The 14868-nt window shown below is 47.6% G+C and overlaps 1 protein-coding gene across 3 annotated transcripts in view; it reads right to left on the bottom strand.

Moving 5' to 3' along the window:
• Positions 1 to 14868, bottom strand: part of INPP5J (inositol polyphosphate-5-phosphatase J) — a 372973-nt gene that overhangs the window by 102712 nt on the left and 255393 nt on the right. For all 3 annotated transcript variants that reach the window (XM_085636028.1, XM_085636026.1, XM_085636027.1), the window contains 3 exons: positions 14082 to 14785; positions 9837 to 9944; positions 6253 to 6361 (listed from right to left, as the gene is read on the bottom strand). In XM_085636028.1, the coding sequence (XP_085492154.1) occupies positions 6253 to 6361; positions 9837 to 9944; positions 14082 to 14728 (864 nt within the window). In that variant the 5' untranslated portion in view covers positions 14729 to 14785. The remainder of the gene's footprint in view (positions 1 to 6252; positions 6362 to 9836; positions 9945 to 14081; positions 14786 to 14868) is intronic.

The raw sequence follows: 14868 nt of genomic DNA, 5'->3' as shown, positions 1-14868 counted from the left end.
AGTTTTTCTAACTTATTATTTTGTGTTGCAGGCGGAGTTACAGGGTGATCCAGAGACTGTAAGGTACAGAGGGGTACCCTCTGCAGGAGCACAACAAGAGTGCAAGGGCCAAATATCCCCAGGGAGGTCCTCGTCTTGGACCCTGGAGGAGCGACGGCGCACCATTAGTCCTACGGCGGTTGTGGACCTGAGCAACCGGGGGTTGCCTGGAACGCTCCGCCCCCTTCTGGGGACATGAGTAAAGGGGTGGACTGTTGGTCCACCGGTGGGAGGTATTATCCCCTCTCCCAAATCTGGCAAACACCGATTGGCTATGGCCACGGTGTAATATGGCTCATCAGGTGGGCAGGCGGCGAGGGACAGTCTGCGCTGGGATCGCCCGTAAGATAACCCACAATGTTGGCATATTTGTAATGCAAATAAACCTGCAGCAATTTTCTCCACAAAGAAGGTGTCTTGTCTGTTTATTTCTCCAGGAGATTGCTGTATGGGTGATGGGGAGTGTTGCCTATATTGGCACTATGCAGGCTGCCCGGGTTCCACAAAGGAGACCCTCCTAAGAGGGCGGCCGCCTTAGTGCCACATGAAGGCACACGAGGCAGCCGCCCAGTGTTGGGGACCCCCTAGGGGTCCATGCGCCCGCTTCACATCCGAGCAGGAGTGGGCAGGGGGCGAGGTACAAATACCTCTCCCGCTCACCTGGCGTCCTCTTTGCCCACAACCCTGACGCCGTTTCCCTCTCTACCGCTTACCCGGCGTACATGCAGGGTGTGGGGGGTTGAGTTTTTCTAACTTATTATTTTGTGTTGAAGGCGGAGTTACAGGGCGATCCAGAGGCTGTAAGGTACAGAGGGGTACCCTCTGCAGGAGTACAACTAGAGTGCAAAGGCCAAATATCCCCAGGGAGGTCCTCGTCTTGGACCCTGGAGGAGCGACGGCGCACCATTAGTCCTACGGCGGTTGTGGACCTGAGCAACCGGGGGTTGCCTGGAACGCTCCGCCCCCTTCTGGGGGCATGAGAAAAAGGGGTGGACTGGTGGTCCACCGGTGGGAGGTATTATCCCCTCTCCCAAATCTGGCAAACACCGATTGGCTATGGCCACGGTGTAATTTGGCTCATCAGGTGGGCAGACGGCGAGGGGCAGTCTGCGCTGGGATCGCCCGTAAGATAACCCACAATGTTGGCATATTTGTTATGCAAATAAACCTGCAGCAATTACCTCCACAAATAAGGTGTCTTGTCTGTTTATTTCTCCAGGAGATTGCTGTATGGGGGATGGGGAGTGTTGCCTATATTGGCACTATGCAGGCTGCCCGGGGTCCACGAAGGAGACCGTCTTAAGAGGGCGGCCCCCTTAGTGCCACATGAGGGCACACGAGGCAGCCGCCCAGTGTTGGGGACCCCCAAGGGGTCCGTGCGCCCGTGCCACATCCGGGCAGGAGTGAGCGGGGACGTTGATAAATTGAAGGCTTTTTTTTTTTACATAAATGGTGGTCACCAAGGGCTGTGTTACAGGAAGCACCCAGAAACCAAATGGGTGTTGGTGCCAATTTTTTGTGCCGCTTCGGGCACTTTGGAATTACAGAAGGGGCGACAGATAAGTGTGCGGCCCCTACTGTAATAAAGTTGCGTCAGCACTCATTTTACGTCCGCGAGAACCCAAGGTGCATTTCTTAATTTGCAGAAACGCCAGAGATGGAGCAGGAACAGCCAGCCAACACAAAGAGAGAAAAGAGATCAGACAAGCAGACTTCACCTAGACGGTTTCCAGACGCAGAAATAGCCGCTGATGGAGAAGCGAGAAATCTCTGACCTCAAGTGCAAGTCAATTAAGATGAAAATATAGGCACAAGAAGAAAGGTCGAATCGCGCGCTCCTCGCTGCTAATCCGACATTCGAGTCGCTGTCCATAAACGGGTCCGCTGAGATCAGGGGATTAGTGTTTGGAGTAAGAGGGTTCGTGTTTGCCAAACTGGTGTTTGAGTGCACAAAATTCCGTTAGCTAAGTGCTGATCGGAAGGTGTGCCCCGAGAAGGAAAATTACTGTGATGAATACAGCAACGTCACTGACTCGAACGAAGGACACTTCATACATGTGGTGTAGCGCTACGAAGACAATTAAGCACTGCTGTAAAATTCAGCATGTGGAAACTCATTCTTCACTTAGTGCATAGCAGCTGTCACTCACCACAGTGGCTCAGCATACCGTAGAAGCTCCCAAGCTCCCTGGAGTCCAGCCAGCAGCGCCACGGCCCACGAGTTTGAAAGTTTTCGAGAACTTCACCCCTTTTGTCTCCAATGCAACAATCCCTCCATCTAACCAAACAACTACCAATGTCACAGTACATTGGAACCACAAATCCCAGCATACACACACCAACAGAAAGAAAGACAGGTTGAAAAGTGAGCAACCCTTTGTGGAGAGATGCATCTGCCAATTTCACAGTACACTGGAACCACAAATCCCAGCGTACACACACCAACAGAAAGAAAGGCAGGCTGAAAAGTGAGCAACCCTTAGTGGAGAGTTGCATCTACCAATGGCACAGAACATTGGAAACACAAATCCCAGTTTACACACACCAACAGAAAGAAAGGCAGGCTGAAAAGTGAGCAACCCTTAGTGGAGATATGCATCTACCAATGTCACAGTATATTGGAAACACAAATCCCAGGGTACACACACCAACAGAAAGAAAGGTAGGCTGAAAAGTGAGCAACCCTTTGTGGAGAGTTGCATCTACCAATGTCACAGAACATTGGAAACACAAATCCCTTTACACACACTAACAGAAAGAAAGGCAGGCTGAAAAGTGAGCAACCCTTTGTGGAGAGTTGCATCTACCAATGTCACAGAACATTGGAACCACAAATCCCAGTTTACACACACCAACAGAAAGAAAGACAGGCTGAAAAGTGAGCAACCCTTTGTGGAGAGATGCATCTGCCAATTTCACAGTACACTGGAACCACAAATCCCAGCGTACACACACCAACAGAAAGAAAGGCAGGCTGAAAAGTGAGCAACCCTTAGTGGAGAGTTGCATCTACCAATGGCACAGAACATTGGAAACACAAATCCCAGTTTACACACACCAACAGAAAGAAAGGCAGGCTGAAAAGTGAGCAACCCTTAGTGGAGATATGCATCTACCAATGTCACAGTATATTGGAAACACAAATCCTAGGGTACACACACCAACAGAAAGAAAGGTAGGCTGAAAAGTGAGCAACCCTTTGTGGAGAGTTGCATCTACCAATGTCACAGAACATTGGAAACACAAATCCCTTTACACACACTAACAGAAAGAAAGGCAGGCTGAAAAGTGAGCAACCCTTTGTGGAGAGTTGCATCTACCAATGTCACAGTATATTGGAACCACAAATCCCTGCGTACACACACCAATAGAAAGAAAGGCAGGGTGAACAGTGAGCAGCCACTTGTGGATGGTTGGAGCTATCAATGTCACAGTACATGGAACCACAAATCCCAGGGCACACACCAACAGAAAGAAAGGCATACTGAAAAGTGGGCAACCCTTTGAAGATATTTGCAACTACCAATGTCCAGTGCATTGTAGCCACAAATCCAGCGTACACACAACAACAGAAAGAAAGACAGGGCGAACAGTGAGCAATCCTTTGTGGATATTGCATCTACCAATGCCACAGTATATTATACCCACAAATCCAGTGTACACACATCAACAGAAAGAAAGGCAGGGTGAACAGTGAGCAACCCTTTGTGGACAGTAGATATATTTACAGCACAAACCAGATTTCATTCATAAGTGTGCATAATGTTTACTAAGTGTGCCCTTAGTAACTCTCCTGTAGGCAGCAGCTGACTAAGTGTTGTATTAAGTTTTATTTATTTTTATGTAGCCTGCTCTTCTGTATTATCTGGATGACAGTGTACAGAGTTTGTTTCTATGTACATAGGGACCAGGGTTGAGCCCCGTGCGCAGGGGGGGGGGGGGGAAGAGGTAATCCTCCATATACTGCTGTTGCTCATGTTCTCTCCATGCTACGTGGACAATGGAAATGTACAGTACTCTGGTGTGCTCGGGTACAAGTTTGCACCGTATAAAGCAAATACAATAAAGGGGTGTTTTAGCTGCTGCTGTTACACCCCTGCTCGGTACAGGAATGGAAGTTGTTTAAACATCATTTACACTATAGGAAAGTCTGAAGTATTGCCTATGCCAGTGCTTGTATTATGTGGACCAGAGAGAAGTACAGTGTGGCTCGAAGCAAGGAGTAATGCAGTCCAGGGGAGCCCGGGGACCGAACAGCATAGCCATTAATTACACACACTATGTGCAGATAACATTCCAGGCACTTGATGAAATATTGATCCATAATTAATGTGATCTAAGAGTTTGGACAGAATCCAGCTGGAGCCAGTTCTTAATTCATAAAAAAATAAATAAAATAAAAACAGCCTATTACACGCCGCACTCTCGAATACGGTGGTTGGTCTACAGATTCCAAGTCATGCCTCTTACTATCATCACTCTCTACGATTCCTATCTGTTGAAGATTCTCTGTCATCCCCTCTTTCCCCTTCCTGGTACTGTTTTTCGAAATGTATTCTCCTCATTCTTTCTCTCTTTTGCTCTGGGTCAAAGCCTGATGAACAACAAGCATTGGCAAAGGCAATAGGTTTCGCCTTTGGGGCCCATTGGTTCAGCCAATGGTTTTTACCACGGCTGAACAGCATACTCAATGCTGTGCAGCATGGCAAAAGAAGAAAAGGAAAAAAAATCATTGGTAAAAAAAGGGAGAGCGAGAGGATTCTTCTTGGTCCATCACACATCCTCCCAAATCCATAAAACTCCATTCAAATAGGGAGCGTTCTGCGTAGTGTTTCAGGGGAATCTTGCTTTAAGTCACCAACTACCAGGTCCATGGAGTCTCCTCTTTAGAATGCACTGACCCTCACCTACCTAGGTGTCATGCTTCATCGGGCCATGTACCAGGTTGGGTGGAGTGTGCAGTACCAAACTGGCTCCATGGTGGAGCTTTTTCCAGTGATCTTTTTTTGAGATCAAAGGACCCCAAGTTTGAGGGACCATCTAAGTTTTATTTTTTTAGATAGGGCTTTTGAAAATTATTTAAAATTACTTATTGTTAGGTTTTGAGGAATTTATTATTTTTTAATTTGCACTATCCATGGTAAGCTTAAAAGCAAATAAAGGACTTGCGGAAAATTGTAATACCAAGGCCACAACTAGGAATTGGACCACCTGTCCTCAGGTGAGTGCACCCTGTAGAGGAGACTCCTCGGATTTGTTAGTTGGTGACTTCATGGAAGATTCTCTTTATCTATCATACACTGAATGTCACACTATTTGAATTGAGAATAAAAAAACTATGGCCCGGCTGCCTGCATCATTTTGTAAGCTCGTGCACCATGCATATACTCGCATGCAAGCTGACGAGGGCGTTTTTTGTATCTATTTATTCACTGCTTGGAGTTGGATTGGTAAATAAAATGAAAATAAAAACACATGAAAGAGTTTTTTTCCAAGTGGGGTGGAAGCAGTACGGGTGAAGAATCAACACAAGAGCTGGAGAGTGGTGGAAGCAACACAGAGGCTTGGGTGGGGGAAGCAACACGGAGGGTACGGGTGGGGGCAGAGAAAAGTAAACTGGGAGAGAAAGAGTAACATAACACACTGGGGTGGGAAAAGCAAAAGGATGATAGCGAGAGAAACATCGAGCTGGGGGAGAAGCACATGGCTGAGAAAACAAGGCAGGATGGGAAGCACACGAGAGCGAGTGCATCACAGCAGGGTACAGGGGAGAAGCACATGGGCGAGAGAGAGCAACATGGAGGGGCGGAAGAGAAGCACACTAGGGCGACTGATGGAAAACACATGAAATCCAATGGAGAGTTTAAGACAAACAAAAAAATAGTTCCCAAAATTGAGCAGTGGAAAGACACAATAAATTGGGGATGCTCCAGTGGAAGACAGACACAAGAAGGCAAGGCATCAAATAAGAAACAGGCAAATAAGAATAACAGTAAAGCCAACCAATGGTAAGCAGTGAAGGCCCCTCTATGTTCTTGGTAAGCCCACAATATGGCTTTCACAACCAGACAGCTCTGTTGTCTGAGAGGCTCGACCTAAAAATGAGTTGTCATCACCAAAAATGAGTGCTAGAGGCCCACCCCCTGAACAGGTGCTCTGACTGGCCCCAATGTTCCTTGATATGGTATTTGAGGCTCTGGCCTTCATCCTTACCAAGACGTAGCTGAAAGGGCTGAGGACGTCCATGAACACCTCGCTCCACTGATCCGAAAACAAAGCATCCTTCAGCCGCTTGTTTATCATGGAATTCACTTCCTGTAACCTGGGCAAAAACACAAACACGTCCTGTGTTTACCTTCAAACTCATGTGGCACATGTGACCGAGGTAATACATCTACAGTGTAGTCATAGCCCAGGAAACAAACACAGATCCCCACTGCATCATCTCTGACAGGCTGCACTCACTGGCAAAGCCCCAGAAGTGTTTTTTGACCCTCTGTTGGCTCCATTCACGCCCCGATAGAAAGGCCTATGTCAGTGGTCTTCACACTTAAATGTCACGCATCCCCTTCTTGTGTACAAAACATTCACTGAGGCTTCCCAGAGTGGAGACACATTTTTCCAATTATTTTATAAAATTGGCAGCTCTAAGCATATTTGACAATTATGTTCTGTGATCCCTTTTAAAAATGCAATCAAATATATGATTTCCAATATGTTATAGGCATCTCAGGCATTCTAAATTGTCACAATGTGATTCTTTGTCATAAATGGGGGTGGGGAGGGGGGCATTTTCAGGATTATTTGGAGCCCGTTAGCACAATGTTACTGAGCCCCATTGCAGAGTGGGTCACTGACTTTCTTTTTTTTCCCGCTTAAAACAAAGCACTGATTTCAAAATGTCTTGGCCAGTGCTTGGCCCCCTGAGATCAATTCAGACCCCATAGCCCGGCTCCAGTTTGAAGACCTCTGTCGTTTGTCCTCAATGATCCAATTGGAAGAGGATGTGGCATAAAGGTTAGAGCAGTTGACCTCGAAGCTAGGGAACCGGGTTAGAGTCTCGGCAGGGAAGCTCAACATCCTGTGATTCTGGGCAAATCACTTATACTCCCCGTGCCTAACAAAAAATAAATGTGTCCGTCTGTAACTCAACTGGTGCATATGTAAAGCACTCTGATACCTTCGGGTCAAGTTCACGCTATATAAAACTCCTAAAAAAATTTTTTTAAAATGCTAACTGCCCTCCCCACCCCACCCCACCCCCAGGAGAAGGATGCAGATTTCATTTCTCATATGCTGACTGCCCCCTCATGCTAATGGAAAAGTCCTCACTCTTGCTCTATTGACTGCTCTCGCATTCCTGAAGAAGGACACAGACCCTGATTGCTCATTGCCTGACTGCCCTCACACCCCAGGACACAGGGTCAGACTGACCTATATGGCAATCTGGCAGTGCCAGAGGGACTGGCCTGACAAGCTAATGTGTGGGACGGCCTTTTGATTGTTTGTGGCCTGTTTTATTGTCTAATGGGCCGGGTTTAACTGTTGATTTCCTTGATATTACTACAAACATCGCCTGCAGTAAGCACAAATGCATGCAGTTTCCCTCACTTTGCAAAACACCTGTACAGTGCCTCTTTACATGTTAACTGCCCCAAGTTGCAAATGGTGGCCCCTATTTTGGCTTTCTGATTCGGACAAGGGCAGGTGTCTTAATTGCTCCTCTGTTCATTTCCCTCCCAGCTACGAGGACACAGGCCATTCTTCCTACCCTGCTAAATGTCTTCCCAATCCAGGAAAAGGGCATCATTACTCATTACTCCTCAGCTGACTACTCTCACACCTCCTTTGTGGAGTGCCGCATACACTGGTAGTAAGGAAAATGCAGTGCTTAATTTGAGCCAGTGGTTTACTGTGCTTGGATGCAGCACTTAATTTTCAACAACGGCACTTAGGACAAGTGCCACATAGGGGTGCTGTCTGTCTAATTTAGAGATGAGCAGAACAACAGTTTATTATTAATATAATATATATTAAAAATGACCAATAGCTGCCTCCCTAGCCATTCTTGTAGCGTTTGGGGCCTGGTATAGTTCGAATTGACATTGGCAGCGCTGGCAGGGGTAATGGCTGGAGCAAAGTGCAGTGGCCTCCTGACTTATTTTTCTACAAATTAAGCACCGGGAAAAGGTCATCACTGCTCTATCTCCGATTGAACAGGCAATCTACTAAAGCCAGAGAGTCAGACTAATGCTTCTCTGTTGACACACCAAGAGGACCATATCATGCATGCCTCTCTTGATGGCCTTCACACCATAAGACAGACCGAAGCACCCACACTTCCTTCTGGGACATAGGAAACTGGCCTAAAATGCTATTCACCGACTGACTTTGCAAGGAAGAAAAACAACTCACATCACTGCCACTCAGAAGCGCGGGGAGAGCAGATCAGGGCCCTGCTTCTGATGCCAGGACATACTGCAGGAGAGGGGCCCAGGTCTCTGCTGATCCAGTGAGTCACTGACCTCCCACTGCAGGAGATGGGCTCAGGCCTCTGCTGATCCAGTTACTGCCTCCCCACTGCAGGTGACGGGCACAGGCCTCTGCTGATGCAGTCACTGCCTCCCCACTGCCGGAGAGGGGCCCAGGCCTCTGCTGATCCAGTGAGTCACTGCCTCCCCACTGCCGGAGAGGGGCCCAGGCCTCTCTCTATTGATTCAGTGAGTCACTGACTCCCCACTGCAGGAGAGGGGCCCACACCTCTATTGATCCAGTGAGTCACTGACTCCCCACACCTCTATTGATCCAGTGAGTCACTGACTCCCCACTGCAGGAGAGGGGCCCACACCTCTATTGATCCAGTGAGTCACTGACTCCCCACTGCAGGAGAGGGGCCCACACCTCTATTGATCCAGTGAGTCACTGACTCCCCACTGCAGGAGAGGAGCCCACACCTCTATTGATCCAGTGAGTCACTGACTCCCCACTGCAGGAGAGGAGCCCACACCTCTATTGATCCAGTGAGTCACTGACTCCCCAAAGCAGGAGAGGAGCCCACACCTCTATTGAGCCAGTGAGTCACTGACTCCCCACTGTAGGAGAGGAGCCCAGACCTCTATTGATCCAGTGAGTCACTGACTCCCCACTGCAGGAGAGGGGCCCACACCTCTATTGATCCAGTGAGTCACTGACTCCCCACTGCAGGAGAGGAGCCCACACCTCTATTGGACCAGTGAGTCACTGACTCCCCACTGCAGGAGAGGGGCTCACGTGTAAGCAATGCTATTCCCAGGGCCCTGAATTCACAATGCAGAAGAGGAAGTGGAGTTTTGTAACCAAGTGCGGGTGGGGGCATGGGGCGCTGGGGCCCCATCATACTTTCATTCCATACTGTTCCACCCACCTTCTGCTTCACCTCCATGGCCTGTATAACTTAGGTTGTCATGGCTGCATCTGATTGATGTAATATCCTGCGGAAGGAGCTTGTTCCCAGGAACTTGCTAAACTGTTTCTAAGTATCCTCCAAGCACACATGACAAAGGTGTCAAGCGGTCACTGGTTGAGAAACATGGAGGCGGAGCCTCATAGAATGAGCGGGAGGAGGGCTTTTATCTCCACTCAGAGGAAGAAAACGTGTGCCTGCTGCCCCATTTCAGGGGGCATCGTGGAAGGACAGCAAACGCAAGCAAAAAGAAACACACATGCTCTCTTATTCCATAGCACGATACTGCCAGCAGGCCATACAGTTGACATGATTTTATCTGGCCACCATGCACGGTCACCGTCATATGTCTTACCCAATCACAAACATGTCCGTCTTCCCATCTCCTGCATTGAGACACAAGAGGGAGGTGACGTCACTGGGCGGCACGGCAGAACCCACGTTCCAAGTGACTATGGTTATCCTTTCAAAGGAAGGAAAGAGATACAGGAAGAGCTGTCAAAATCACAATATGTATTGGAGGAGCTCTAGCATGCATGAACCCAACATGCCTTCACCGGCCTTGCTACCAACTGGCACAGGTCAGACGAATCCTGTTATGCATCAATCATTTGTCCAATATCAGTAGATCACAATCATCACAGTAGCACTCATACGTCACCCAAAACCAGCTCCATCACAGGATCTCAACTCAAGATTCAGACGCCACCCAGCAAAACATCAGAAGGACTTCAGCCCCTTATCCAATACAACGATCACTGCCTTCACTCGAGAATCAAGCACACATCTCACCAAATTCGGTGACAAGCAATGAGAGTTCATCATTCTAGCCCAAATAAATTCCTGCTACAGCCTCCTGGCTCTATCTAATATGAGTTTTCTGTTAAACACACTTAATCCTTTCATGGTGCTGGCCCACACCTCCTCCATATGCACAGTAGACTGTGTTGTGGGTGTTATTGCATGCATCTTTGTATGGTAGTTACCAGAAACAGGGGAAGACCAAGGCTAATCTGGTTTCTCTCTCTGGAGCCGCTGCATTCCAGGAAGCCTAAAGCAGTGTTACCACTGGCAGATTTATGGCTGCAACATACATTCAGCCTATAGTAAGTCTGAACACTAAAGACTGAACAAAACTCTGCCCCCTTAACTGCCCAGAGATAAATGATCTCTTGCCCATTTTCCACCTCCCTTTGGAAGAGCATGAGAGTGAAACTCGCAAGATGCTCTCTGCGTTGGTTGGCTGGTGGCTTGACGTTTTAACCTGGCCTCCCAACTTGATTTGCCTGGACCTCAAGGAAAGCTCTTCGTCACCAGTACAGATGGACAGCTGACCAGAAGCAGGACTCTGGAAATTGATACCTTCACCAAGGCTGAGAACAAGTCTAAGACTCTTGAGGAAGCCCTGCTATTGTGGTCTGACTTCGGAAAAGGAAAGCTCTACTTCCTGGTGCGTGTATAGGAGACACCTCGAACCACAAAAACAAGGAGCAAGGCCTAGCTGAATTAAGCTTGCATGGGGATCTTCTTGAAATACGTGAGTTGCTCAAGACAGATGATTCACTTAATGGCCAGCTGGCTAGAAGAAAATGAATGTTTCGCAAGATGTTTGGGGACCGGCATGAAAAAATTCAAGAATTCAAGTACTGTGAGCTTGTACTACAATGGACTGCCCAATACATTCTCAACCTTGGAACCTTCATCATCCCCTTTCCAGTGCAAGTGGTAAATACGTTTTTTAAAATTTTCACCAAAGGACGTTGGATAGTGCCTTGTTACCTAAGGTCACTCTTTTCGTATTTCAGAAACATTTCAATGATCTTTCCAGACCCTGCGATTCCAGAGATACTGCAGTTTAAAAACAAAATGGTATCCTAACACCAAATCCCAGTTCCCCAGACCCTAGCTGCTGCAAGAAATTTTTATTTCCAGAGGGTGCACCAGGTCCCATAAATCTCCACCCTCAGAATATTTCAAGCACGACTAGCCATTCACAAGACACAGACTTCTAACGTTTAGTAGTGGGAAGACCCAACTGTGGGGTATAACCCTGTCCCAGTAATCTCCTGCTGTGCCTATGACTTTGGAGATAGGCTGAAACCATAACTTGTCCTTGAACTGGCTACAGTGGCCCAGTCTATCTGTCAGCGACCACCACGCTCAAGAGAACCATTAAATAAACAACAGGCCTCTGACTTTCTGAGCAGTGTTTTCATTGTCATAATTTTCTGTGAGTGGGAATCACAGTTGACTTTTGGGTGGTGGGTTTTTGACAATTATTGCAGAATCTCATTTCCCGGCTATTTATTCCCATTGAGTTGTCACCAATGCAAAAAGGGTCAACTGAGAAACTAGAACAACGAACAGATGTACCATAGTATACCCAATGCAATCTAATATTCTGTCTGACACCTTTATTTCCATCGGCCAGGACTTCAAACAAAGTCATGGTAAAGGGACTGGGACACAATGGATTCTGAGCATAACCACAATTCCAAAATCTATCCCGTGTGGCATCACTGTCCACATATGAATACGCTTTTGAATTATAGAGCTTTACTGTATAAGTACTTTAAATGTATTTGTTTGAGGTCATTGCTAGTAGCAGACGATTTTAGGCATTTCTAGTTCTTTTTCACTGATCATCACCTTAACACCTGTACCAATCCTAAAAGGAATTAAAGGCTTATTATTTTAAAAAGATATTGCTCTAACTGGAAGTTGAGTTTATTGGATGTGATAGCTGTACTAAAATATATCTGAGGCTGAAATGCAATAGCACCTCCAGGAGCAATCCTTGACTGCACAACCTAGTTACAGAGGAAGATGCGGATTTCTGGGGTCCTGCATTGTCGAACGAATGCTCACGGCACAGGGGATGATTACCAATGAACTACCCTGGATACAAGAGGGAATAGTTCTAACGTGGGAAAACTTACGGGATAGCACAACGTGTGTGTGATTCCTTACAGAGCTTGGAAATTGAATGCCAAAAACGAGCTCTGATGAAGTCCACTGAAGCTGGACGAAACGTGTTGGCTGCTTGGCTGTTTTTTATTACAAAAGAAGAATAAAGAGACTTAACAGTAATAACACTGGATGGACCCAATTACTTGTGAAATCTGAATTTGGTGCTGCAATCCACAGTCGCGACAACCTAGTTACCTTTAGAGACTCAAATTTACAAAGGGACTAAGAGTAAAGTCTCACAACTTGTTGGACTGCTGCCATGGGCCTCCTAATCTGATGTTGGTGTGCATCAATTAGGCGCACAGAACATGACAGGTCTCTGTAGTTCTTCCGTGGCTCCCCCACGGCTTCTGTTTGATCGGAAGTCTCTGAATGCTATCTTCCCAGTCTGAACTGAAGTCCTCCCAACACTGTCCATTCCTCAATACCTTACTTTAAGTGCTTGTAAATCATTGCTGCACCTGCTCTGTGATAGCCTGAAGTACTCCAGAGATTCGTTTTCTTGGACCCGAAGTCCTTCCATTGTTGCATTCTGTCCCTTGTCTGACCTCCCAGTGTTGACAAAGTCCTCAAGAACCAATATGGTAACCTACAACCTGTTCGAATTAGAGCCCTTCAAATACTGCCCTTTCTCTGACCTGAATTCTCCTGGCTAGAAGTCCCACCAGTGCTGCATCTTATTCCTCTCTGACTGAAGGTTGTCCTGAAGCAACGCTGCAACCAGCAGCGTAGGAAGGGGCTGCGGTGGGTGCGGGCCGCCCCGGGTGTTAACACTGAGGGGAGTGACAAAATGGTGGACAGCGTATGGATAAGGAAGGGGGGGGGGGGGTTCCTCCGAAGTCTATCTCTGCAGTTTGTACTCGAGGGGGGGTGACAAGAAAGTTTCCGCACAGGGTACCACCTGACCTTGCTACGCCACGGGCTGCAACATCCCGCCACCAGACTATAACTGCAATTTGACCTTCTCTAACCTGAAGTTTACCTGATGATGCATTGTGTTCTATTCTGACTTAAAGCCACTTGGAACCAGTGCCTCATCTTGCACCTTTTCAAACTGAAGTCCCCTAGTTTTTCTCTTGTCGGACATGGTGTTTTCCCAATACAGCATCTCTCTCTGGTCTAATCTAACATATCAGCGCTGTGGACTCTACTGCAGTTCTAACTTAAAGATTTCAAGTGCAACACCAGTCCCTTATCTAATAGGACACCCTGCCAATTGTACATTCTTCGCCTCTGCTTGACCAGGAACTACGCCCTGGTCTGACATGAATGCTGCACGTTTCCCCCTCTCTCACCTGATTTTGTTATGATCGAATACTGTACCGTGCCTATGTCTTATCTCACTCGAAGCCCACTGTGAAGCAATGTTGCACCATTTCTTACCTGAAATTCCCTCACTGCGCCACACGCTGTTCTTTCATGTAATCCTCACAAGAAAAGCTGCACAAGGTCCTTTATCTGCCCTGAAGTCCTCTCAATGTTGCACCCTACAATCGCCTTTTCTGAAGCCGTCATTGATGTGACCTGCTCACCTCCTTACCTTTATTCTGCATTAATTAATTCTGTGGCCTGTCCCTCGTCTTACCTGACGTTCTTGTCAGCCAATCCTGCACCATGCTCCTTGTCTCACCTGAAGTCCTCATCCATTTCTGCTCCATCCGGTCTTGCGAGGAGATTGCCACTCACATTTACAGATTCACGCCCCCCACCAACAGTCCGTGGCAAATCTTCATGCATGAGTCGCAAAGAATCACTGGATTTTGGTCTTGGGAGTGATCCATCATGCCCCGTTGCCAAAAACGTGTTGGCTGCCGCTTGACAAGATCTGCCAAATTCTTCAAATGGAGATCCACAAAGGTGCCTAGGTGAATGCGGGGGATCCAGCGAAGGAGAGTCCACGGCTTGGCTGGAGAGGCTACCAGACACAGAAGGCACCCTGTGATGCACTGGGGAAAGTAAAGCTGGTGATCCACCAGATCCCTCCGGCTGGGATCGACCAATGTCGATAAAAAGAGGATTGATGAGGCCGGCAGAGAGTCGACGTTCTTGCCCGACGTTTCTAGACCCTTCTGGCTGAATTCGGTCAGATGCTGAAGGTAAGGACCCAACTGGCGAGACTGGGCTGAGTACGCTCGATCCCACCGATAGGGCCCCTTCTATCAGTGGGAGGATGGCTGACCTGCTGGAGCCCTCTGGCTGTGTTCGGACTGACACTCCAGAGCTGGCTCTCCTGGCCATACGGTCGACTGGTTCAGGAGATGTAAGCGGAGCTTCCATTTTTGGATCCCTTGTGCTAATCTGACGATTTCAACCTTTGCGGCTCTGCTTCTCCATCTGGAATGAAAAACGACACATTTGAGGCAAAGGGCATTAAAAGTGCACACGATTAACATGTCAGAGAACAATATTAAATATTT

This window comes from Triturus cristatus, chromosome 11 (genome assembly GCF_964204655.1).
Source record: "Triturus cristatus chromosome 11, aTriCri1.1, whole genome shotgun sequence".
NCBI lineage: Eukaryota > Metazoa > Chordata > Amphibia > Caudata > Salamandridae > Triturus > Triturus cristatus.
The sequence above is the reverse complement of the archived record's forward strand: the minus strand, read 5'-3'. Positions and strand labels throughout refer to the sequence as shown.